This window comes from Pterocles gutturalis, unplaced genomic scaffold (assembly GCF_000699245.1).
Source record: "Pterocles gutturalis isolate BGI_N339 unplaced genomic scaffold, ASM69924v1 scaffold6838, whole genome shotgun sequence".
NCBI lineage: Eukaryota > Metazoa > Chordata > Aves > Pterocliformes > Pteroclidae > Pterocles > Pterocles gutturalis.
In genome coordinates this window covers 13510-39104 of record NW_010120319.1, presented here as the reverse complement: position 1 = coordinate 39104, position 25595 = coordinate 13510, and the positions used below count along the sequence as shown (strand labels likewise).

Sequence of the window (25595 nt, the reverse complement as noted above, 5' to 3'; positions counted from 1 at the left end):
CGGTGGGCGGCTGTGGCAGAAGCCATGGATCAGGAAGAAGCCAGGCTCTGGGAAGATCCATCCCACCTGAAAGAGAGTGGCTGCTTGGCCAAGTGAAGCAGTGGTGTCAACATGAAATGGCGGACACAGAGGAAGGACCACCTCAGCTGGAGCAAAGGCTGATGAATTGCTGCCTGAAAGTGCTGTAGTGGAAACACATCCTACAGCTCTTGCACAAACTTTACTGTGTGATGAGATCTCCATCTCTTCATTAGGAGGCTGATGAACATTAGGAGAGTTGGTCAACTAAGAGGCTGTACTGGGTGTGGTTGGGATGAAGTGAAATTTTCTTCATAGCAGTCTGAAAAGTGCTGTGTTTTGCATTTGTGACCAAAACAGGTGTTGAAAACACACCTGGGGTTTAGCTACTGCTGAGCAGTGCTTGCATAGGGCCAAGACCTCTGCCCCCAACCAGATGCCGACTAGGCATTGATCTGCTGGTGGGAGGTGGTTAGTGATCTTGTTTGCATCACTTGCTTTTTATTTTTTTTTTCTTCACTTATTAAGCTGCCTTAATCTTGACTCATGAGTTTTTCTCACTTTTTCCCCTCCCAATTCTCTTCTCCATCCTGCTGGTGGGGGGACCGAGCCACCACAGACGTATTCAAAGCATATTGGCCAAGCCCAAGATCCCGGGAGGAACAGGCAGATACCCTTCAAGGTGGAATGAAAAGCAGTCCCAAACAAGTGAAAGCAGCATACAAACAAATGTTCTTTTTGGCAACTTTGTGCTTAAATGACATAAAGTCTCAAATACTATGTGAACAAAACACACCATTACCTTGGAAGTTTTCTACCAACTAATTTCCACTGAAGTCAGAATAACTTGCTACTGTTCTAGCAAGTGAGTTACTCCTTCTTAAAAATACACTTTGCATATGACCAGTACTAGTGTCTTTCATGCTTATTTGAAATGCTAGTTCTCTATTCTTTCCACTAGATGGCAAAAGCTTTTACTTAAAAATAATAACAGCCCAACACACAGCAGAGTGTTCCTGTAGCTTGGTCTAAATCCACTGTGACCGTGCATTGTGGGATTGCGCCCCAAAGGACCTCCTCACCATGGAGGACTCTGAGCAACAAATAATTTATCCAGAGCAGTATCTTCTGCCTCATTAGCAAATCACTAAAAATAGTCTTGTGAGTTAGCTTTCAGGGCTAAAACAGTCCAGCAGCAATCTGCATCTGTTTTTCTGATTTTCACCACAGAGAGCAGGATTGCAGCATATGATCTTATGTTCTGGGTTCATATCCTATTTATCTACTTCGTAATGGGGGTGGGGGTCGGGGTCTAAAGAAGAAAAATTAAACGGCCATCTTGGCCAAGGGACTGCTGGACTCACACAGCAAAGCCTGCATATGCACTGTCGCAGCAGCGGACACACAGCACAGCATATCCAGGAAAAGCAATGTGCACATGCATAGAGTCTAACCTTCCTTACCCCCACAAAATTTAATCTGTCTCAGCAACAGCAGCCAACCATTTGTCAGAAAAAAGGGAAAATCATTTTGGTAGCAGCTCTGAATTTATGTATTCCTCTACTAAAATAAAGAGCCTGATTCTCCTGTCCCCTCAAAGCAAACTGATGTGTCAAACCATCCACAGAAGAGACCATTAATTATTTCATTTTGGGCAATGCAAAAATATCATCCGGAATAATAATACAAACCAGAAAGATTCAGTCTATAAATACTGAAACAAAAAGCAGTTAACACAGATGTCCTTCTGACTTCAAGATGCCGGCAGAGTGGGAGGAGGCACTGCGACAATTTATGGCATACAGCAATACAGTCACCTCAACAGCCTTAACCCTCCACACAGAAACTGCTGCACCATAATGCTTTATTTTTCACAAGCATCAGAGAGTTCAGTATTTCCCAGTCTGTAACTCTCTGCTTTGCTGGGGCTGGCTGTAGACACAAGTGGGTCCCATCTCCCTTAGACCTTCTGGTAGTAGCTGGTGGTACTTGACACACGCCACAAGAGACAGACGGACAGATCCTATTACCTTACTTAGCTACAATACACTTGCTGTCAAGTCCTGGTACTAAAGAACAGCAAAAGGCTTGGACTCCACACTTTCTATTAGATTTGTTTCAACTGGGGAATAGAAAGAGCCTCAATAGTTTAAATTCAGTGACATTACTGAATGTTTCTTTAATCTGAATGACAGTAAGCTAGAGCATGGACGAAGGAGTCTGACTAGCAGTCACTATTTTCTTCTCCCTTTAGAACAGCAACCACAGAAAAAAGAAAATTGCATTAAAAGTCAGGTACCAGGCAAATTATTTCTTCATCTAAAATATGATGAAGTAGTACTACTAGTAGGAGCTACTAGTAGACTTCAGGAGAGAACTGGAAAGGAAGGACTGTACTTCTCTGGAGAACATACTGCATAAATATGTTGATATGGCCTGAAATTTTGTAGAAATGCCCATTATTGGGCTTTGTGTATACGATTGGCTAATTGAAAGCCAGTGAAATTGGCCAGTGGCACAGACATACAATTCCAACTGGTGGCTTTGACTAGAACTGGTTTTCTTTGACAGTTTCATTTACAGCACTGTGCAAATGCACTAAGAAAACCTTTTTCTGAATGTAATGATTCAATGAAAACAAAACATAAAATTGAATTACAATGGAGTTACTCTCTGAAATTAAATGTTGTGCTTCAAGAAAAAGCAAAAGCTGCAAAAACAGACATTTCCCATCTCAGATACAAGCTCTGCTCATCCCTCAGCCCATGTGGATGCCTAGCTCCACATACAGGGAAGCAGATGCTCTAGGATGCCATGAAAGCTACTATCTTCACACCAACCTTGTGAGACAGGAGAGTGTGTGCCCAAAGCTGGGCAGAGGCAGGAGGAGAGGTCTAAGATGCATTAAATAACTTGCCCGCAGTCATGCTCAGACTCTGCATATTCCCTGGGATCCGTGCAGGCTCCCTGCACCCAAACACCAACCCCAAGATCAAGGTGCGCAGAGACTAGCCACTGTCCTCTGGTGTGTCCATATGCCAGAGTCCCCTGCCGTCCCACATGAAGGGTTGCTATTCCTGATGTAGCAAAGAAGTAATTCCTAACCCATCCTACCCAATTTAGTCAGTTTAGTACTGTCAGTAAGAGCCAGAATGTTACTTTTAACGATCTATATAATGGGTTAGGTTGCCACTTTAAAGCTGTAGTCAAATGTGCATTAGAGAACAAAATGAAGGCTCGTTTTTTTTCCAACATAGAATCCAAAGACCTAATGTTTCCCCACCTCCAAATTTATTTTATGTTGCTACAGTACTAAAGGGAAGGGAGAGAAGTTATGGCAAAATCCTCATTTTTACCATTAGAGGCCCATAAGCATGAAATATTGCACAAGCATAGGAAACAATGCATTGGCCCTCAGGACCCACGGTTTGCCTGCAAAGCTAAAGGCTGTGTTGAGGCCTTGTACGATGTGAACTCCACTGAGCTTCAAGCCTTCAAGCTTTGAGACTTTAAAAAAAAAAAACACATATGAAATGCAATGCATAGCATCTACAAAAGGAAAAGTTTATGAACAGGGGCTTCTGACAGCAGATGCAAGCATCAGGGGAGCTGGCTCTATTTCACCCCATATGGGAAAGGGGTAAGCGCACACAGGGGTCTCTTAGCATGGAAGTTTATTTAAGTGTTTCACATTGTTACATTGGTATAACCTTTCTATTAAATCTTTATTCATACCATACAGATATCTTTTGGTACCAAGCAAACTCAGACACAATTAATCATCTTTAAGAGCATCCATCCAGCACTAGAAAAATCATTATTTTCATGCTCATATCTACTTTGTGGCACTCCAGCACTAGAATTTTATATTTATTTTTTTCAGAGGAATGTATTTATACACATAACTGAAGCTAAATTCAGAAATCCAAGTTTAAGGAGACAGAACTGGTATCTCTGACATAACCACTAACAAGAATTAGAAGAAAATTCAGAAAATTAACTGTGTCACCGATCATCCTGTCGAGTCTAACTTAGCAAAGAATAGCCAGACACAAACCTAACACACATCAGCTGGAGTCTTATGCTAGACAAATATTTAAAAAGAGAAGGGAGGGATGAATTTTGCAATTCTACAGAACCACAAGAGAATTTCACTTGCAATTAGCACCTCCTTCGATTCAAAATATATTAGCAAATAGCTACTCACTTGTAAAATTTGAGGACATGCTCTCCTTAATGCTGCATATACTCAGAACATAACAAGTTCAAAAGTTTCCTTTTTTGTGAAACCTGAACTAGAATCTCCCTCAAAACAAACATTTGCTTGGTAAGAATGTAAACATGCCAAACCGCAGTAAAAAAAAATACACAAAAGATCTTGAGTACACGAGGTACCATGAGCCATGGAGATCTACTACCACTATGGAAAAGACACAGCTGATTGGCATCACAAATTGTCACAAACAGCAAGACATAAAGAGATGAGCAAGTAATGGTGTGGTCCTTCTCTCAGCTGAAACAGTACCTATCTTTGGTGAAAATGTTATTGTGGACAGTAGGGTACCTTTGGTGACAACGTTACAATTTGTGGACACGCCAAAGGGCTGCAGGTAGTCCTGGGATGCAGGAAAACCAGTTACGTAGGATGAGAAGATTTCCCTTTCTGGATTGATATCTACCCTTGTTACTGTGCAAAAACAAAAGACTGCAATAGGGCCTACAAGATTAGGACACACATAGTTTCAAGAGCTGTTTTTCTAATGCACAGCCTTCACTTTCCAGCTTCCTTCACCACACAGATGTCCATGTCCTGGTTTTTATTAATTTCCTGAAGTTCCTTTAGTGTCACTCTGGAAGGATTAAGGTCACTGAATTCTCTGAAAACATCAGCTTGGTACTCACTGGCAGTTGAAAAAGTTTTATGTTAGGAGCTAGGATCAAGACAAAAATCCTTATACCTACTGCTTTAATGTAGAGTTGAACTATCACAGGGCTACTGCATGCACTTCCATGGGCACTATTACAAACATGGATGTAGCAGAACTAAAAAAAGACAAAATTGCTTCCTGCAGACAGAGATGTTGAGTGTAGTAGGACTCTTGAGCTTAGAGAAGAATGACAGGGAGGAGGGAAGGATGTCACAGAATCTGTAAAATTATGAATGGTGGGAAGAAGGCAAGGATGGAAAGGAAATGATAATTCACTGTTATTTACTGCATCCTGTAACAGAAAAGCAATTGGCACCTAATGAAGTTATTGGAGACCAATTTTATAACAAAAGGAAGCACTTTTTCATGCAACACACAATTAAATTATGGAGCTTATGGTCACAGGATGTTGTGGCTGCCAGAAATACAAACGAGACCAAAAATTATTAAATAAATTCATATTAGAAAAGTCTATAAAGAGCAATTAAATAAAATAACACAAATGACATACCAAGTCTGAAAATCCTAAAACCACCAACTGATGAAAGTGAAAAAGATACAATAGGGAGAGGATGACTTTATGCTCACCCTGGTTTTTGTTTTTATTGCTCCCATAAGTTTCTGCTACTGACCACTGCCAGAGGTGACCCATAACGAACCACATGAGCCTAAGGTCTGCTGTATACAGCCATTCACAAGCTGATGTACTACCTGCTGATGTACAAAATGGAACCGCAACCTCTGTGATTCTTGTAAAAGTGAGCTGTAGCTTCCATTCATTATATTAGTTTGCATTGGAAGAAGTGAAATTGACAATATTATGGAACGATGTTGATAAAAGTAACCATAACAATTAGTATTGATTAAAAAGCCACATGTGATAGGAGAACCCTCAAACCAATGCATCCAAACTTCCTGTAAGGTAGAAAAATATATATATATAAAAATATGTATATATATACACACACACATACAGAGAGAGAGAGAGATATTCCCAGAAGGAAAATCCACCATAAATTTTTCTAAGTATAAAGGTACATGATTTCCTACTCTGAGATATACAATCACCTCACATGACAACACAATGCAGGAGTTACAGGACTAAATATCATTATCCCTACACCACTGTCACCTGCAATTTTACATTATTGTGTATCTAAAAGGAAGATATCACTACCTTTATGCTATAATTGTATAGAGGCATCTAATAGATAAAAATTTCTCTGTAGGCAAATACATCTATTGGGCTCAAATATCTTCATGAATAAGTAAAGAAGAACATATCAGAAATACCACAAAGAGCAGATCTCATCTAGTGATTACTGCAGAGCTCACTGTTCTTGAGAGGTAACTAACATTACTTAAACTACAGGCTTTTACATATGGCAATTACTACACTTCAGAAGAGGTCTTATGTCAGTAAATGTCTTGCTTCCTTTATATTATTTGTATTCCAGAAAAATTCAGAAATAGAAAGGAGAGATGACAGCAACTGGATGTGAGATGCTAGATAGAAATGTTTCTGCATTGATAACAAATTCTCAGTGAATCCTGTCACCTTCTAAAAAGAGAATTAGCCTAGATAAAAGACTGGTAAGCACAACATACAATTGTGATATAGCACCTGTAATAATAGGTTTGTGACAAACCAAAAGAAAAATAACTAAGTCAAAACATGGCCAGAAGGTTGAAGGAGGTGATTCTCCCCTTCTACTCTGCTCTCATGAGGCCCCACCTGAGTACTGCATCCAGGTCTGGGCCCCCCAATGCAAGGAGGACATGGACCTGTTGGAGCAGGTCCAGAGGAGGGCCATGAAGATGGTCAGAGGGCTGGAGCACCTCCCCTATGAGGACAGGCTGAGAGAGTTGGGGTTGTTCAGCCTTGAGAAGAGAAGGCTCCAGGGGGACCTTATAGCAGCCTTCCAGTATCTGAAGAGAGCCTACAGGAGAGATGGGGAGGGACTTTTTACAAGGGCATGCAGTGACAGGATGAGGGTTAATGGATTTAAATTGGAAGAGGGCAGATTTAGACTAGATACTAGGAAGAAATTTTTTACTGTGAGGTTGGTGAGACACTGGAACAGGTTGACCAGGGAAGTTGTGGATGCCCCATCCCTGGAGGTGTTCAAGGCCAGGCTGGATGAGGCTTTGAGCAACTGGTCTAGTGGGAGGTGTCCCTCCTCATGGCAGGGGGGGGGGAACTAGATGATCTCTAAGATCCTTTCCATCCCTAACCATTCTATGATTCTAAAATAACCTGATCTGGTGGCCTTTACATTGACTTTACCGGAAGGAGAAAACACAAAGTTTTCTCTCCTAAACTTTGACCATCACCGTCACAAGCACTCATCAGCAAGTCATAAAATAACAAAGCACATCCCACTAAAAGACCGTTAGTGTATTGCCAAATAAGGCAGTTGATTTGTTCATTCTTGCAGAGTTCAAACTGCAAGGCTCATTCCACTCAAAAGTTTACTTTTAAATCACTAGAGAAATGAAATACTACTCTTGGGAATTCATGTTTATTTTCAGCATTTTTGACAGAAATTTTTACAACTTTATATTGTGTCTTGTGGTATCTGGCACTTTTTAAATCCCCATCTCCTACAATCATGAGAAAATTGCAGCTTGTCCATTAAAAAACCCAAAGAACAATAAAAAAAAAACCTTTCACCATAACCCACAGAACCTTCTATGCCCCGCTGAAAAAAACAAATTAGAAAGAAAACCCTAAAAGATAAACAATGACCTAAAAATTTATCTTTATTTTGAAGATTCTTGTTAGACTCCTGTTTGGGGACAGGGTGTATTTATTTCAATAAAAATATATAGCTTTGCTTTCATTTAGTTTTTGATTGTTTTCTTGGTGTAAATTATCTTCTTCATCAGCATTAACTTATTCATCAGTGCTACAGCTTTTATAAACATATGATATCTATAAGCATTCTTGTATAATTAAGGAGAGGATGTAAAATAAATGTGTTCATAGTAAAGAAAGCAGCATTTGATAACTCCCTCCCCTCTGAAGAGCCTTGTTGCTTCTACTGCTCATTCTGTCCCCCTGCCCTGCCTGCATCAGCAGAAGAAAACAAAGAGATCTGCTTTGCAAATGCTAGATATAATCCTACAGCAAAGCTTCTGTTGCATACCCAAAAAAGAAACGTTAAAAAATACTAGTCTTTACAATTACTGGAGTATTGCAGGTGTGGTCTGTGGGGAGCACAGCTTTTAAATCAGTAGGTTTTGTCTGTTTGTTTTTTTTTTAAATACTGTCAAAGAATTATTATGCTGAAGTTCACAAAACTTGGAAGTAGTGAACCTGAAACGTTTGCTGAACTTGTAGATAGCATCTCTGCCTACTTCTGGCAGAGAAAATTGAGAGACAATCCACCCCTCTGCATCACACTTGGGAAACCATGACTCTTCCCGAGTCACTGCTCAGTTGGGACAGTTGAAGCTTGTCACAGATTAGCAACAGTCTCTCTCAAGTTAGAGACACCTGACCACCCAAAAAAGGCAGGTTTCTTCTGGGAAGCATTAGGCCCTCTGGACTGTCCAACTGTTTGCTGGATCAGCTCCTTAAAACTAAGAACACAGTGGACATGTATGGACAGCAGCCACTGGGAAGAACAGAGAATGGGGCAACTTACAAGTCACCCTACTCCCAAAGAAGCTTTAAGAAACTGCCTTTTCCCTGAGAAGTAATCATAGGGTTAGACAATCTTAGGAAAAAGGAACTTCCCATAAAGAAGTACACTTGGTATATTTAAAGCACAGAAACCTGGAGTATACTTACAAAGGTGAGAATTCAACTGTGACATTAAATCAAGAGAAATATAGAAAAACGATCTGTTAATAATCACATTCATTTTGATAGCTGCATAACAGCCTTGTTTCCTACAGGCATCCTGAATGTAATTCTACAAAGCCCAACACACCCATTTGAGTGGGGAAAAAAAACCCAAAAACCAGTCCTGGGGGAGTGGGGGGGGGGTTTTTGGAAATCAGATAAACTTCCTATTCTATGCCAGTGGAAGCTTAGCCCTGAAATCTCTATTTTTCTGATGTCTTCTTCTTACTTTTCAGATCTCTTTGTTAAAAAAGCATTGGTTTTGTTTAAGTAGAATTAACCTTGGGAATTAACGTAGTCAGGAGACTACAAAGATCCCTACTGGGTCTGCCGACAGGCTCCAGTGGCAAAAAAAGGAGACTCATTACTCTGGTTTAGTTAAGTACAAAAGAAAATAAGGTAATCAGAGTTTAACACCAAATGTTAACTTGAAGTCTGCTACAGCTACAGAGTGTGACAAATTATGTTTGCTTCCTTACAAAAGAAAAAAAATTGAACTAAATTTAAAATAATTTTACAAAAGACAAACCAGATCACTATTTCTTATTACTTGTTTGTTTTTGTAAGGAGCAAACAGTTAAGCTATTTAACGACAATTGCACTGTAATTGCTGTGTAAAGGTTTTGAGTGAACCAGCTTTCCAACAAAAGATCGTTTTTCTGACCTAGACAAATGGACTGATTTACGGCTGGCAAAATGAACCAAAAAATATCCAAGATACTAGTCAACATTCTTTGACAGATCCCAATCAAATAGCAGCTATAAATTGCCTCACATTTCTAATCCCCAAAACCTCACTCAGAATATCAAAAGCTGCTTTACCTAGAACTTTAGGGAATGACTAGGGGTACTGCTCTTATATTATTTATATCATAATTGATCTTAAACCTATGTAAAAGCCTTCAAGATCTATGGATCACAACTCTAAAACATCACTTGTTAATTCACTACTGAAACAAGTAGCATCCAGAAAAACACCTTTACAGTATTAACTGCACACCATGCACTCTGCAACTTGTACCTGTCAGATACCAGCTTATCTTCCACTAAGCTGAATTTTATTACCAGATAAAATAATTGTACTCAATATCTAGAGCTAAGTGACATTGCCAACAAGAGCTACAAAAAAGTGAAATAGAAAAGAAATGTTACTTACAGTTACTAGATGCCCCCGTACAGTTCAACATGTACTGATCTGCTACCAGCATCCTTTAAGTTTGCTATATACATGTCCCAACAGCTTCATATTCTCCTTCTGTGTAGTATCTCCAACTCAAATAGGGAAAATACACTGCCACGTTTAAACAGACACTTACTTAATTAGTCTAACAAGGAACAGGACTTTGGGTGGGAGAAAAGACAAGCCATCTCTATTCAACTGTAACAGAGGAAACACCACATGTTGACCATACAAATGACTGTGTTTTCTAATAACCCAGGAAAAAATGAGAGAGATAGCTATACAGGAATTACAGCAGCGTGTGCATACAGTGTGTTCTCTACTGAATTGCTTCCAGCTTGCAAGACATTGATGTATTTTCTGACTGGCTCTGCTCAGGAGACAAGGTTTTGAAACAGTACTTTTCAGCCCACAAGCCTTTAGGTATCAATCACATCAAGATTATATCAGCTCAACTTTGGACCAGAACAGCCCCTCAGCCTGCAAATCAAACCCTGGAAAAATATTTCTGTTGTTTTTTTCCTCTCCTTAGCTGCCTGTATAAACACGAAAAGAAAAGGCTCAGAAAAATGTATGGCAAAGATCCACTCTTTGAAGACAAAATTCTTCTTAAGGCTGCTAACCTCCAACTCCTTGAAGGTGCATTACAGCAATGGTAGAAACTGATTTAGTGAAAGGCTTCTATTAGTGAGAGCGCTGTTCTCATCGCAAGGTCCTTCCCCTTGCTATAATCAATAATTTAAGCAAAGCCAAGAATCATGTCAGCCCAAATGACCAAGGTAACTGACTGTCTCTTTCTTGCAGAGCAGAAGTAAAATTAAAGTCTGAATGGGAATGTATTCTAATTTAAAAATGAATTTGGTCAATCTGCGTTGTGCATTTTGTCTTTCATTTTGAGAAGGGGAGGAGGGAAGGGCTCCTTTGTTCCTTACTGAAAACTTCCCAGGTTCAGGAAAGAGCCAAAAATCCATTTCTAAAAAGTAAAAGAAGCCACAACCTTAGAGTATTTTACCAGTTATGCACAAACAAGAAACACACTTTACAGTTCTTACTTGAATATTATGACAGTACTACTATACCTGTCTCTCAGTGCACTGCAACTATCTCTTTAATAACCAAAGAAGTATTTCTTATTTAAATTTAGCCCTCCAGAATCTCAACTGAAAAGCAACTAAAAATGAGGAAAAATGAGCTTAGTTAGTATTAAATTATGTCACTGTTTAGGAAAAAAAACAGTTTCACTAAGAAGCATATTCATGAATAGTCTGGAGACTGATTACTTCAAGGCTTTCGCCTGAAAATCGTATTAGGTAATAAATTAGTCCAGTGTAACAAATGATGTACATATAAAGCGATCAACTAACAAATGGTGGTAAAAAGCAATCCCCATAACACAACACCATAAAAAAAAATGGACAAAAATGCTCCAGAGACACTATGAGCAGGGAATAAAGAGATATGCTTCAGATATGGGGCTGTCCTCCCCCACTCCCCCTGAGGACTTCTCATCACTTAAGCATCATGGATAAACCTACTGTACGAACAAAAAGACACATTGCTAGTCTTTAGAAACCCAGATCTCAAGACACTACAGGAAACCCACTTAATGTCATTAACTCGAGCTCTGTGACATCCTGATACTGGACATTTACAGTCTAATGCTGAGTACCCAGGGGCTCCATACATCTCAAAATGAAGCAATTGAGCCTTAATAGCAAATGTATGTGCTTTCATGGGATTGCTTATGAAAGGCTTCGTGTCCCTTAAGGCAGGGACCATACATCCACTCTCAAGCAAGGACTGGGTTCAGAGCAAGGTCTTTGCAGCATGTCAAGTCCCATCATACAAGACCTCTTCTGGTCGATGGAGATGGCTTGGTACTGCCCTGAATCTGCCTCCCTCCTCTTGATGCAGCAGCAATGAACCCGAGGCTGCCTGCACCACCATCTAGTTCACACCTCAGTGGTACATGCCACAGAGTTCTGTGTGTCTAATACCATGGCTTGCAGTAACACAGTTGTGACTCAAGGGACCCATGATGCCAATCCAGCCAACCCCACGTCATTAATTAAAGCTGAATTAAATTTCAATCAGCTAAAGCCAGCTTGTGTGAGAGTTAAGCATATGAGGAACTATAATTAATTATATATATAGTGCACTATATCTCAGTGCACTAAGAGACTGGAGTCTAAAGGAGCCGTTAACTTGGGGAGATTAAAAGAAATACCTACAGGTGCAAATATACCAGGAACTCGGGGGGAATTTAGGTCTGTCCTCCTCACTCCACAGACATCTCCTTCTATCAAGACCTGAATCCAGACCTGGGATTTTATTTTCTCTTAGTGGTACTTCAGGATTAAATAACTTTCACCTAGAGCTTCCCTGGTTTTGCCTGCTGTAAGCTTTCAGAACTGTGAAATAACATCCCAGCCTCAAACACATGGAAATTCCCCAATACTCACTTCTGCTGCTTTACTCTCACTCTTAGTCCATCCTATTTATTGTTGCTGTCTTTGTGCTAGTCCTGCTTGCCTAATCTACTGACTACGAACAACCCCTACTTGCTTCCAGCTTCCCCCTAGTTCGTGCCAAGTTTTCATTTATCTCCACAGCTGCGGTTGCTCTCCTTTTCCTTCCCCTTCCAATGGGTCCCTCCTCTCAACAAGCCTCCAGGTCACATTCCCACCTTCTGACCCTTCCCACCTTCCTCCCAACCCCACAATGCTCCTTGTTCCCCCATCAGCCTTCTCCTCTGCTGAGAGCAGCAGTGAGAGAAGCTCACCACTGCTGGTGGGGCCTGACGCTGGTATCACTGCAGATGCTCAGAGAAACAACTGCAGCAGCCCAGGCTTTGGGTTTCCACTCTGCAGGGGATTTAGCTGCAAAGAGGCAGGAATCACTTCTGAGCAGGAAACTCCTAAAACTGTACCAGCCATCCCTGGCGTTGTACACCTAGGTGAATTGCTGCTGTCCCAGCAACTGTGTGATCCTCCAAAAGCTCAAGGGCCACTGTAGAGACTAGAGACTCATTCTGCTGACTGGCAATACTGTTCCTCTGCCGCACCTGCAGCTGAGGTATAGGGGCACAGAAGATGACAAACAAGGACCGAAGCAGGCTGCAAAGAGCTTCAGAGCACACAGAACCCACCTAGCAGAATATACCAGTATTCACAGCTTGCCTTACAAGAACAAGGACCCACAGCTTAAGAGTTCTCCCAAAGGCAACACTGGTTTTTCTTTTCCTTCCCCAGAGATTTCTATACCCATTTCAAAGCATTAATCAGGTGGACTGAAGTTTGGCCTGAGTTCTATGCAGGATTCAGAAGTGCTGAGGCAGAGGTTTACTGGATCGATTTTGGTCATAATTTGTCTTTACTTGTACAGCTTTACGAACTGGGAACCTTTTTTTTTAAGGAGGAACTGTTAGTCTGATATTAGTCGATGGTGGCTTTTCTTCTGTGCAACTTCCTGCTTTACCATCCCTCTGAAAGAGCTATTGGGATCCTGGCTTTTCCCCATTACCTTCTTTGGTTTCTCTTCTGTGGTTTGTTTTCCCTTCCTGTTTGCTTGGTCACGTGTCTCACTTGACCTGAACTCTTTCCGTGGTCTGAGGAGAGACCTGTGAAGGCACACAATCCTAGGCACAGAAGAGTTTTTCCAGCAAGACACATTCAAGCTCAGAGAGGAAATGTGGGATCTGGAATTACACCTATCCATCCCTGAAACAACAGAAGATTGAAAAGCTTCCAAAAATAGTTTGTCAAGTACCAGACATCATTAAGCTATTCAGCACTTCTGAAACTTACAGATCCTCAGAAGAGTCTTCACTTTGTTACAATGCACAGGGAGCCCTGTATAAAAAGCATGTCCTAACATCTCTTAACGCTACACAACAACGTAAACTGCACTACGGAGTTAGGGGAAACTTGCGGTGCTCTGAAGATCTTGTGAACTACTATAGCTTCCACCCAGATGGTAGCATGACACTGGCATTCACTCCTCTGCATTGTCACACCACAATCTCTATTCCCTGTTGTTGCCTTTCTTGCCTTTCACTTTCCCTCACCAGTATTCCACACGTTCCAGCAGCTAGGCCTGCAGGCATGTGTTTATCCCAGAACTATGCATTTCACTGAGTAGAAAATACTAATTTTAAAAACACTCAGAATCATAGCACTGCACTTACACAAAGCAGAACTCTGATTTTGTCCAGATTAGGAATTAGGTGCTTTACTAGGCTAGCAAGGAAAGTGTCCCTGAAAAGATAAGCGCCAAACAAGAAATGAAATATCAAGGGCAAAATAAGCCAGCTCGCTAAAGTCCCATCAAGTGGCCAGTTCAGCTGAAATAATGTCAAAATTAATGATGCTATGTCAGGAGAGTGCCTCACTGGATACTATTTCAGCCAAAGCACTGAGCTAGGCTCAGCAATGCTTTGGTAGCCAAAACACAGCCACTAGAAGGCAACTGTCTTTGAACTCTATCTCCCCCAGCACCAGAGCACCCAGGGAGAGATGTCATGCTTGGAGAGAATATGACAAAACACCCCAAACCCTTTAGGCACAATATAGCAGAGATTAACCAAGGAGTGATTTTTAAAACAAAGCCAGACCCAGAAAAGGAACAAATTTTGTTTTTGTACTGCAGGGTAGATGTTGCAGGCCGTACCTGGTTAGTTAAATCATGTGTGAGTGTTACTTGATATTTGTCCCACTTAGCCTGCAGTCGCTCCTCTAGAATACAAGTCCTAGCTCTTGCCTCCTGCCTGCTGCCTCTCTTGGACACCACCAGGCATCTCAAGGGACAACAGGCAGGCAGTTGAACCAAGCCTTCCCTAGAGAGGAAAATGAATGGCTCTGATGAAATAAAGAATCATTCTTTATCTTTTTGGTAAACAGTAAGTATGAAACTGCAACCGTGACCATACAACATGTCCTGGAAAGGCTCTTCTATAGTCCCAAATTCTGGTAATTGCAAACAGAGTTTAAGAGAGGATGCTAATCACTATTGTATAAAACATCTATCCTCCCATTCCTGAATTTAAGCATGTTAAATTCACTTTTACATACCTATTTTTATTAACTATCTCAATTCAAAAGGGTGCTGATCACCTTCCCTTACCATAAAAACTTTGAGTTTCAAGTCAGAGCACTTATCTGAGCACTCAAGATACAGATTTAGGTAGCTCCACTGAGAACCACAGGGTAAAACTGACCTGACTGCCCAAACATAGCAAGCTGCCTCCCTGTGCAACTGATAGCAGCAGCGTGTACTTGAGAGTGTCATCTTCCAAGTTCATTTTACTATAAAGTTCAATTTGTTTTATGGCCTTCTAGCGGATCATTACTGTGAACATTCTGCAACCGTGGGGTCTTTTAGGTTTTATTTCTTTTAAACTGGCTTACTTTTTCTTCCCTAAAATCCTCTTTCAGGGGTGGCTAAAAGGAAGATAAACATGCAGGTTGGTTACTCCACATACAGAATGTTACCTATGCAAACATTGGGAGATACAGCAACAGTCACCTTTCCTATTTCATAAGCAGTCAGCAATCAGTCAAGTCAAGTCTGAGACTATAAAACATGCGCTGTTCTTGATAGGTGATTATCACTAACATATGGGATTAAAAAAAACCCAGCTCAATATTAAAAGTTGCCAGGCCTTTAGGATGCATAGCAGGTGTGAACTAGAGCTTCTTATTCCCAAAAATCTGAAAATTGGATGCTTAACTAGAACCCTATAATCATATAGATGATAACATATTCTCACTCTAGTATCATAGGACTTGTGTGCATCCACAGTGTAACTGAATGTATTTCTACCAGCATAAATCTTTTTCCACACTCAGGAACACAGTAAACATGTTTTGTAGTAAAAAAACATACTTGTTGCCTATATCAGATAGTTACTTCAAAGGGAAAATGGTGCTTTTAAGAGGGCATCCATTTCTATTTTGTCGAAGATGCTAGTTAAAATCAGAGGCAGAACTTGAACACTAGTATAAATCTTTCTGACTAGTTCATGATTTGCTGTAATTTTTACTGTATTAGAGGGCTAGTCTATCCAGACATACTGTTATTTCAGAATACTAGGCTCTATTTACAAGAGTGAAACTCCTGATCCGCAAGGGTCAGTCTCATCACCGTAATTTCTGTACTGGGTTGAACTTGTTTATTCATAACCAGCTATTAAACAGCCCTCCCGGATTTGCTCAGAGACCAGCAGCAGACAGGCATTTGCTATACGGCAGGCGCATACAGCAGTGGCACACCCTGAAAAAGAGTACACTTGTACTTTTGATACCCTTTTGAGTGACATTTTCAACCAGGAAGAAGCAAGGCATTGTGTGAGCCAAAGGCTAAGATGCTGGGGAGCTGGAGGAGGCTCCTGCCCCTGCACAGTCTCCCAAAGCTCTGCAGAGAGCAAGGAAGGTGACTCCCAGAGCAAGAAAACCTGCATCTCTCTAGTACTGAGTGTCCCGCATCTCAAGGACCTACCTAATTACAGGGCTGTTCTCTGCTATGGAAGGACGGGGTTTTGTTCAAATTAAGATAAGGCAGGAAGGAAAAGCAAATTCCAGTACTTTTCTTGTCTTTGAGGCAAACAGAATTCCTTTTTTTTCCCCCACAGAATTCTCATTCCTAGTTAATTAGAGATTATTACATAGAGAGCTGCACTTTACTAAGGAGAGAGAATTTCCACTGAAACTGTTTTTCAGGTGATAGAAAGTTTAAGAAATGTGCCCGCCTTCTACAAATATTCTGGTGAGGTGCTGCTGCTTCTTCAAAAAAAAGCCACAAACAGAGAACGGTGCTAGCATCACCCTCATCGTCCTCTAGGTTTGGGCTCTAGGGTGTCCACTTGACTCCGGCTGTTTGAGGCACATTGATTCACATAACTAGTGAGTACATAGAGAGAGAGAGCAAGAACAGTTAGAGGGCGTAATAACACAAGATGTGTTTCCTTTGAAAACTAGACTAAGGACATTTTCTAGAGAGAGAGGGAGGAAGCATTCACCATGATTTAAAACCAGCTCTGTGCCCTCTGCAGTTTTAAAGACATCTGGAGCTGGTCCTTGGTAACCCACAATGCGGTCTCTGAATGAGAAATCTCAGAAAGTTGAAGTCAATGTAGTTCTTGTCAAGAAGCAGATATACATAACATCTTTGGAAGAGAAAGAAGAATTTCTTCAAAACTAATTCTTATACTGTACTGTGTTTGTTATGTTCTGTGTCCCTGTTATTAATGGACAATTGCATTTGTTTAGCAAATTACTAATCAATAACATTAACATCTGTTTAATATCCAGACAGTTGTTTTGCATCTTTAAACTGGGTTGTCTTATTTTTGCCTCCTCATTCAGAAAAAGAGTATAGTCTCTTGAAAACACCTTTTCGTTAGACCACAAATAAAAGTATCCAGCCCAAAGGAGTTCAGGAGGATTTTATCTAAACAGTCATGCATCCCCAGTGCAAACAATTAAGCTTAAGGGTAAATTTTGAATTACGTATCACCAGCACAAACCAAGATTAAGTTTTCCAGGTTCTGAATAACAAATTGTGTTAACAAAGGCAAGACGACAAAACAATTCAGAAGCCCAGATAGTAGAATATCGTCATTTTCAACGTCCTCTCAGTAAAACAGTATTTGTATCATATTCCTATGTATACTAAAGTGCTAAATATAATCTCTGGATTGAACATTAAAAATTCTCCAGGTGTCTGCTAGATTACACTCATTAATGAATTAACTGTTCTCAAAGCTGGGGTTTGTTTTTTTTTCCTTCCCAGAAGCCATATGACTAAAACAGCCTACTTTTGCAGACTTTTCTCAGAGATGCCTTTCTCCATTTGGTCCCTAACATTTATTACTGGAGAACAAACCCAAGGGCTGGAGAGCACTGAGCTGCGAAGATCCACGTGATGCTCTCTTCCCACCCAGATGCAGTGGCAGTGAGGAGCCCTCTCATGCCCAAAATCATAGACCTCCAGGCTGGAGCCCCTGAGAACAACTAAAAATTTGCCACCAAATGAGTAAGTATGGAGATATTTGCACTAGTTGTGACTTCTGCTGTTTTCTACACCAGTGGCATTGCTTTTAGCAACCCCACTTTCAGCCTCCCAGAAGGAGCTGCAGAGGAGCCTGAGAAACTGGCCTGGTTTATCATGTCCAAAAGCCATCCTGGCAACCACAGCAACTTGACATTTTATTTCTTAGCTCTCTTCTGTTGTATCAATGGATAGTCCGTTTTGTAAAGAAACTGGAAACAGTTAATGAGACCATTTTATCAGAGTGGAAGTAAATTCAAGATAGCAAATCATCCTAAGAGACTGGTATCTGCAAGCTGCAAGTTGCAATAGTTGGATGTTTTTAGAGTCTATGAATGCTTATATGCACAGGCATCTTAAAACCAGCAATCCAATACAGTATGACAGGTACTATGTCCTACTCAGTGTTCTCTGACAATTTCTACCACTTTGACTTCAAAGGCAATTTTGAGGTTTTCTAGGGGTTTCTGTTTATTTTTAACTCTTTTCTATAGACACCGACCTCAGATATCTGGACATCTGTTTTCCTACAACTGTTTATAATACATTGGTTGCTAGTACAGTGAAAGTAGCAGAGAATTTTTAAAAGCCCTTTATTCTGCTTCACTGATGAGTGGTGAGTTCTGAGGGTTTTATTAATTGTGCGTTTTTTGGGGGTTTTTTTGTTTTGGGTTTTTTGGGGTTTTTTTGTTTGTTTGTTTGTTTTTTAAACAAGAAACCCCCCTTACTCAGCAGGGGAAAATTCCCTTTTATTTCCATACTGCAAACAAACCACAGCTCAGCTAACACTTGGATACTTAAATAAGCACACTTGCCAACACCTCAGAACAGCTCAGAAAAATCCCCCTTCCCAAGTGCTGAAAGAGCTCATATACCATACAGTGACAATACACATATGGGACAAAAATTTTAAACACATTATTTAAAAAGAAACAAAATTTACACTAGCTCTTAGCATCATAGGCCACCCTATTAGATTACTTGGAATGACTAATTTAGTTTTCAGTGAATATAAATTTTTTTACCCACAGTTCCTCATTGCCAAACCTGGGGCAAGTACAAAGGCAGAAGGAGCCAACAAGCTCAGCATTAAGTTATCTAAATACCTCCTGTTGTTAGTTTATCCAGAAAATGTTATCAGTGTTGTCACACATATTATATCGAACATCCAAAGAAATAATATTAATTCAAACAGCAATTTTAGTAAACTGAAAACTTTTTCATTTTGCACATGAAGAGACGACTTCATTTTCTTAAGAGCAAAGGTTAGTTACACATCAAAAAGATGATCAGAAGATCCATTATATGTCACATAGTGGGGATTTCTAACTGCGATTTTAAAAAACCGTACACTTTAGAACAAAAATCACTATTGCCATAATAATGCACAACTGACACGCAATGCAGCTGCTTTCAGACCATGGTGGCCTCCAAAAAGCATATAATCTCTGTGCTGTATGAACAACATATGATGGACTTCTTTAGCCCACATCACACTTGAGAATCAGATTGCCTCCCCTCATTTTGACAAAGTTGTATGTTTATATACTGGCTTGGACATTTAAAAAGAGATGAAGTCCATTAACTAGAGTAAATGAGATCTCTACAGTTTTAAAAAGAATACAGATGTGTTGTTAATCACAACAGAGCCAGTGCAGAAGTCACCATTACTGTTCAAATAATTAATGAGCCCATGCTTCCAATATATGAAATGCCATGGTTTCAGCTTCTGAGTTACTGTATGGAACTGCTGCAGAAAGAAAACAATGCACAGAAATTAAATGACCCAAGGTTTGGGAGAACATTTTTTTAAAATAGAAGAATATAATCAAATGATGGGGCAGAGGGGAGACACTCACAAAGACTTTAATTAGAAAAGTAAAAATCTTTGCTCAACCTAAAAATCATTGCTCAGGAAAGTTTGTTTGTCGTGTGTAGGCAGCTACCCATAGTTTAGCACCTCCAGGCAATCATCTACATTTCACAACATGTACCCATTGATTAGTGAAGAGCAATTATTTATAAACTAGCAAAAGGTGCAGTAAGCATATTTTTGCCTATAGCATTTGCTCATGCCTTTCCTAAAGCAGCAGTAGAGCCATTAGGACCAAGCGGGAGGCTGCCATGCAACCCCAAGCGGACAAGGAGCTGTGTGCAAGCCCAGCCCTTGTGTTTTGATGCAATCCTCTTTCCCACTGAAAGATCTTTTAAATTGCCTCTCTCCTTCCAGCCGCCAGCTGAGAGGAGTCAAGCAACACATTTCTAGAACAGTGGTTGTGGGCAGCCTTTACTTGTGTACCTGTTTCATCAGCAGAGCTCGGTGATGCGCTGTCCTGGGACAGTGTAGTCCAGCTGGAGTCCTCATCACTTGGGGCCAGGTTTTGAATCCTATGGAGGGCGCAATCTGTTTTGGCCCCAGTTTTTGGGTGGTCTTTCTTAGTCTCAGGGCTTGATGACACCGTGGCAACTTGGCCATCCTCTGGGCTTGACAGATTGTTTTGTTTCCGGGGCAGGACTTCCCCGTTGACAATAACGGTAGAAGCCTGGCTGTTGCTTTGTGCAGATTTATCTTCCATTGCAACAAAACTCTGCTCTAGTTCTCTAGCAGATGTCTCTAGATCCGCATAGTAATTCAGGAAACTCCTGGTCCTCCTTGGCTGCAAGGGTAATATTTCACAGCCAGAGGAATCCTGTGGGATTGGCTCTTTGCCCTCAAACTTCTCAGAAGTTACGTTTATGCTCGCAGTGGTGCTGAGGTTTTTGTTGGGATCCTGCTGTCCCTGCTCAGCGGCTTTCCTGAGCTGGTTTTCTCCATTCTTCACCAGCTTTATATTGGCAGAGCCACTCCCCAGAAGGGGCTGCGCTGCTGGATCGGAAAGACCCATAGCTGTCTGAATGTTAGTCAGCGCATATTTCTTCCTGCATTTTGGAGGAGTGCTGCTCTTGGTTTCCGTGTGCCTCATTTCTGCATTCAGGAGTTCATTATGAGAGGAGCGCAGGTTAAGGGTATTCGGCGGGGTGACGGGGTTGTTGCGGTTCGCAACGTCTGTCGTGCTGCCACTTGCCATAAACACTGCCAATGCGTCCACACCAGAATCGACTAGAAAAGCAAAAGAAACAGCCATGAAACACATTCATTATACACACCATTTTGCTAGGGCTTCTGGTAAAAGGATGTGGCACTTCACACAATTGTTTTACAGTAGGAAAATTACCACAACCTAAGTAAGAGAATATACAAAAGCTTAGCTTATTAAATAAGGAAAAACAGAGGCAGAAAACTCTAGAGAGATCATCAGGACCATGAGGCTGAGAAAAAGCAGAAAGTTTGACCCTACAGTTCTTTCAGGTTTGATTCTATAGCAGGCAGGCTTGGGGACAGGAGAGGTGCCCTTTGCAAATGCCTGCGAGTCCAGAAGTCATCCTTACCATTGTTTCATTTCACTATTTCACCTCTACCTCCACCAAGGAGAAGGGGAAGAACTCCTTGAGCACTCATCACTAGGAAGCAGAAAATTTAAAAAATTTCTAAGCTGACTGCAGGCAGACACAACTCCTTTTTCACACAGGGTAGAATTCAATTTTAATTAACATTAATTTTAAGCCTGACTGGCTAGTCAGCTGTTGCCTCTCAACACCTGCATTTTCTCTGCTCTTTGTCTGTCTTCTCCACCCCCTCTTTTTTCTTTTTTTTTTTTGGAGGGGAGGAGTAGAGGATCAGAAGGTAGGAAATAAAAGAAGTAGATTACTTCACAATACTGTATTTGATTTCTGTGGGAGAAACAACAAAAATCCCTTGACAACATAGCCTGCTCTAATTCAATCAACTTCAAAAAAAAGGGCTGCTCCAGAGGTGAAGATGGCTCACTGTTTCTACAGCTCACAAAGTTCAAACCTAAGGATAAAACATTACATCATACAACAGGGGACACATATTCCACAGTTAAATAAAACCACTCTTTTGCCTACTTGTACATAAGTTTCTGACTTATATTAGCCAAGGGCACAGCTCACATTTTGAAAAAATGATAAGTTTGTTGAGGGAACAGGTTTTTAGACTACGAAAAAATGATCAAAATATATCTTTCTAAAAACTACTATTTTTTTCCTGCACTGCCTTTTATGGCTCCCACTAATCTGCACAAAATACTCCATGAACACCTCAATTTACATACTGTAGCAGTCACTGTTTGACACCTGGCAACCAAATTAGAGGCCAATTAATAAATCACTCCCATCTGCCACAGCATGAAACACCCTTTCTGTTGCTCCTAATTCTCAGATATCATTGACTGCTTATATCGTACATAAAAATGTGTCTGGGGCTTATCCAGGAATGAAAAGCTATAATTTGAGCTAGCCAATGACAGATCATTCCAGCTGAGTTGTGCTGCATCCTTGTATATTTGATACATGACAGAACTGACTGCTGTACACATTTAGAAGAGGTTAAATATACGAGGTTTAAAAGAACATATAACATAAACAGATGGAAAAGAAGCACTTCACAACATTACCTAAACACACGCACAGTTGCTAGTGTTCCCTTCTCTTCAATGTGTTGTCAAAGCTGCACAATTCCAACCATCACTACAGCTCATTTAAAATCAAGCAGACCAAGTATATTCTCTGTTCCTTCAATCATCTACCTAGAACAACCTCTAAAACTTGCTCAAAACAGAATTTAAACTAAATTTTACAAATGTTGATGTATGCCATTTCCTCAAGACCCAGTCAGTCAGTCTAGATCAACTTCAAATTCTTCAGAAGACAGATCACCCCAGGTATATTGTGCAAAAGCCATCAGCTTAGCTAAGAGTTAACAAACATCCTATACACAATTTCAGCTTTAGCAACAAAGGACTTCTAAAACCACAACCACCACACAATTTAAAGGAAGTCTGTAAAGGTACTTCTTAAATATATCAATAAATGTTGGTTGTTTCTAGGCAAGATGTAGAAAACAAGTCTAAAGCAAGCAAGGTCATATCTGATCCAACATGTTACCAAAGCATATGTTTTAATCTAAAACCACAAAATAGCCTGTGTTTATGGACTGGCTGCTTAATATTTTTTCTGAACCAGCTAGAAGTCTGACGATCTGGAAGTCACATAAAAAATTAAATTTATAAGGCAGGATAATTTTGACCTCGTGTCTAATCTTTAGACCTTATGGAATTGCACAGTATCTACAGATTCCACTAGATTATATTTACTTTATGTTTCACCAAATTAAAACAAGCATTTTTTTTCATCAATAAATACAACTGTCACAATCTAGAACAAGACTGAGATTTATTCTTGTCCTTTGTTACAAGTGAGCGATGTTTGCCACTATTTTTGCCACTGAACAAATTTCTCAAAAAATAATCTTCCTAGATAAAGCTTAAGTATCTGCCTGACAGATTATCTTTAGCCAGCCTCCTGCCACTAGCATTTAACTTATCAAAAATATTGCAAGAACAAGCACATCGAAACACTGAAACAAAACGTATTATGTTTTACTAATCTCCTTGATAAAACTCCCCCATGAACTTATGATGAACACTGACACGTAAGCTGGGTGCTATATTGGGTTGGTTTATGATCATAAGCAGAAAAATATCAAAATTAACCTTTCACTAGACACCACTTTCCCTTCTGACCCTGTTTCAAATGATCCATTGATCAAATCATCACCATCAAATGACCAACGAACATACGAACAGGACCACAAGGTGTGCGCAGGCAGGAGTGGGCTGTCCTCTCAAGGAACAGGCACATGCAGCTGGCTTCCCTCTGCTCTTGCAAACAGATACAAAGGTGGGAAAAAGAAAAGCAATGAAGAGGAAAAAAGAGAATAAGAAATACAGATGGGATAGAGGAGGTCTTGCGTCTCACGGGCAGAAGTTGCTACCAGGCCAGGACCAACTAAAGTACTGGAAAATGTCTGAATGCAAGGAAATGCTTAAATGCACTGAGGAAAAGCTAGACTGCGTAGGAAGACGAGCGATAACCTGTCCCTCCTCCTTTATACAGGACATGGTGATGCTCAAAACACGGCACTTTTCCCAGAGGAAGCACATCCCAACTTTCTAATTAAAAACTTCAAGGAAATGTAACTTCTTCCTGTGCCTGTAGTTTCAAGACCGAAATTCCAATAGCCGACTTCCCAGAACTTCTGTTTTGTCTCTCCCACAGACCCTGCCTTCCTTGCCCCAGGGGTACCAAACGCAGGCTGGTGCTACGCTCCTCACCAGCTAACCAACACCACGGGCCAGGGGTCCACCTAGGCACCCTGCCACAGGCAGACCCCACCCCCCTGCTTGGGCAGATCTTCATGCTGCCTGGACCCCAGCAAAGACAATATTACTGGCACAGGGCACCATTTTTTTCAACTCCTCGGCCTTCTGCTGAAAAGCAACACAAACGGACAAGCAGATCAGGAGTCACCGCGCCAATACACAGCCAAAACAGATGAACAGTGACAAGTTATAAGCAAGTAAAAATTGGGTATAATAAAAAATATTGTATTCTGGTGAAAAACTAGGAATAACTTGAATGTTATCACTATTGGGAATAATTAAGTTATTACTAAAATGTTGGCAGTTAAAGCAGGTCGAGGACCTGTCATAGCAATCCATTAATGATTTCAGCTTGCTTACTTTTTAAAACAAATCACAGTTTCAACTGCATACTTCTAACAAATAGAAACATACCTACAGAGATAGATCAATATACTTTCAGAACTATCATGTGTTTAACACAAAGTAGTCTCAATTTTCTAAGCATCATAATAATACAACTAATGCTATTACTTCTGAATGGCTTTTACTGAAGTTTTTCAGTCTTGTCATAAGCCTTACAGACCTGGAAGAAGGAGAGAGAAAATACCACTGCAAACAGAAAAAGCTGCATGGTCGATTTGTCTTTACCTCTAATCGGACTTTTTTGCATTATATTATCTACAGGAATAGTTTTTAAAAAGCTGAATAGAGAGTTTATTCAAAAAGGCACTGTTAAATAGAAATTAAAGTGCTCGCTCTTTTTCATGTAAAAGTGCAAAATGAAAGCAATATATGGGCTGGGAAGAAAATAGAAGAAAAAGAGGAAAGTTTCACATATTTGCATAGCAGAATCTTTTAAAGGACATCTGACCTGGAAGTACTTCTGACATGGCTCACGGGGCGTCAGCAATGCATCAGGAAATAATTATAATTTGAAATCTGAAAAGAGGGATCATTTAAGAATTAAAACCAAAGGAAAACACAAAATAAAAATACCACATTTCAGAAGCTCCTGAGAGACATTAAGCATTCTAAAGAAACCCTGGAATGTAACAGTAAGGATCTTTTGAGTTTTCAATGACATTTGCAGATATTAAAGTATGAAAGGGGATAGTCTACAGCAATGCGAACAATCAAAACCACCTATGACATTTTTCTTATTATACACTTTACTAGGAGCACAAATTCAACAATATTATCCAGTTTTAATCAACATACTGTAGTAAAAACATCATGACATCAGAAAATCTGGGGCTTTCCCCAACTACAGCTTACAGGGGAACTACACCAGAGTTGGTGAAAATAAA

At 40.3% G+C, this 25595-nt stretch overlaps 1 protein-coding gene across 1 annotated transcript in view; it reads right to left on the bottom strand.

The window, feature by feature from the left end:
* The window catches only part of LOC104464211 (amyloid beta A4 precursor protein-binding family B member 2), a 58557-nt gene extending 33379 nt beyond the window's left edge, over positions 1-25178 (bottom strand). Inside the window, exons 1-2 of the mRNA XM_010076857.1 lie at positions 25160-25178; positions 20322-21122 (exon numbers count right to left, since the gene is read on the bottom strand). Coding sequence (XP_010075159.1) covers positions 20322-21122; positions 25160-25178 — 820 coding nt within the window. The remainder of the gene's footprint in view (positions 1-20321; positions 21123-25159) is intronic.
* Positions 25179-25595: the final 417 nt, after the last annotated feature.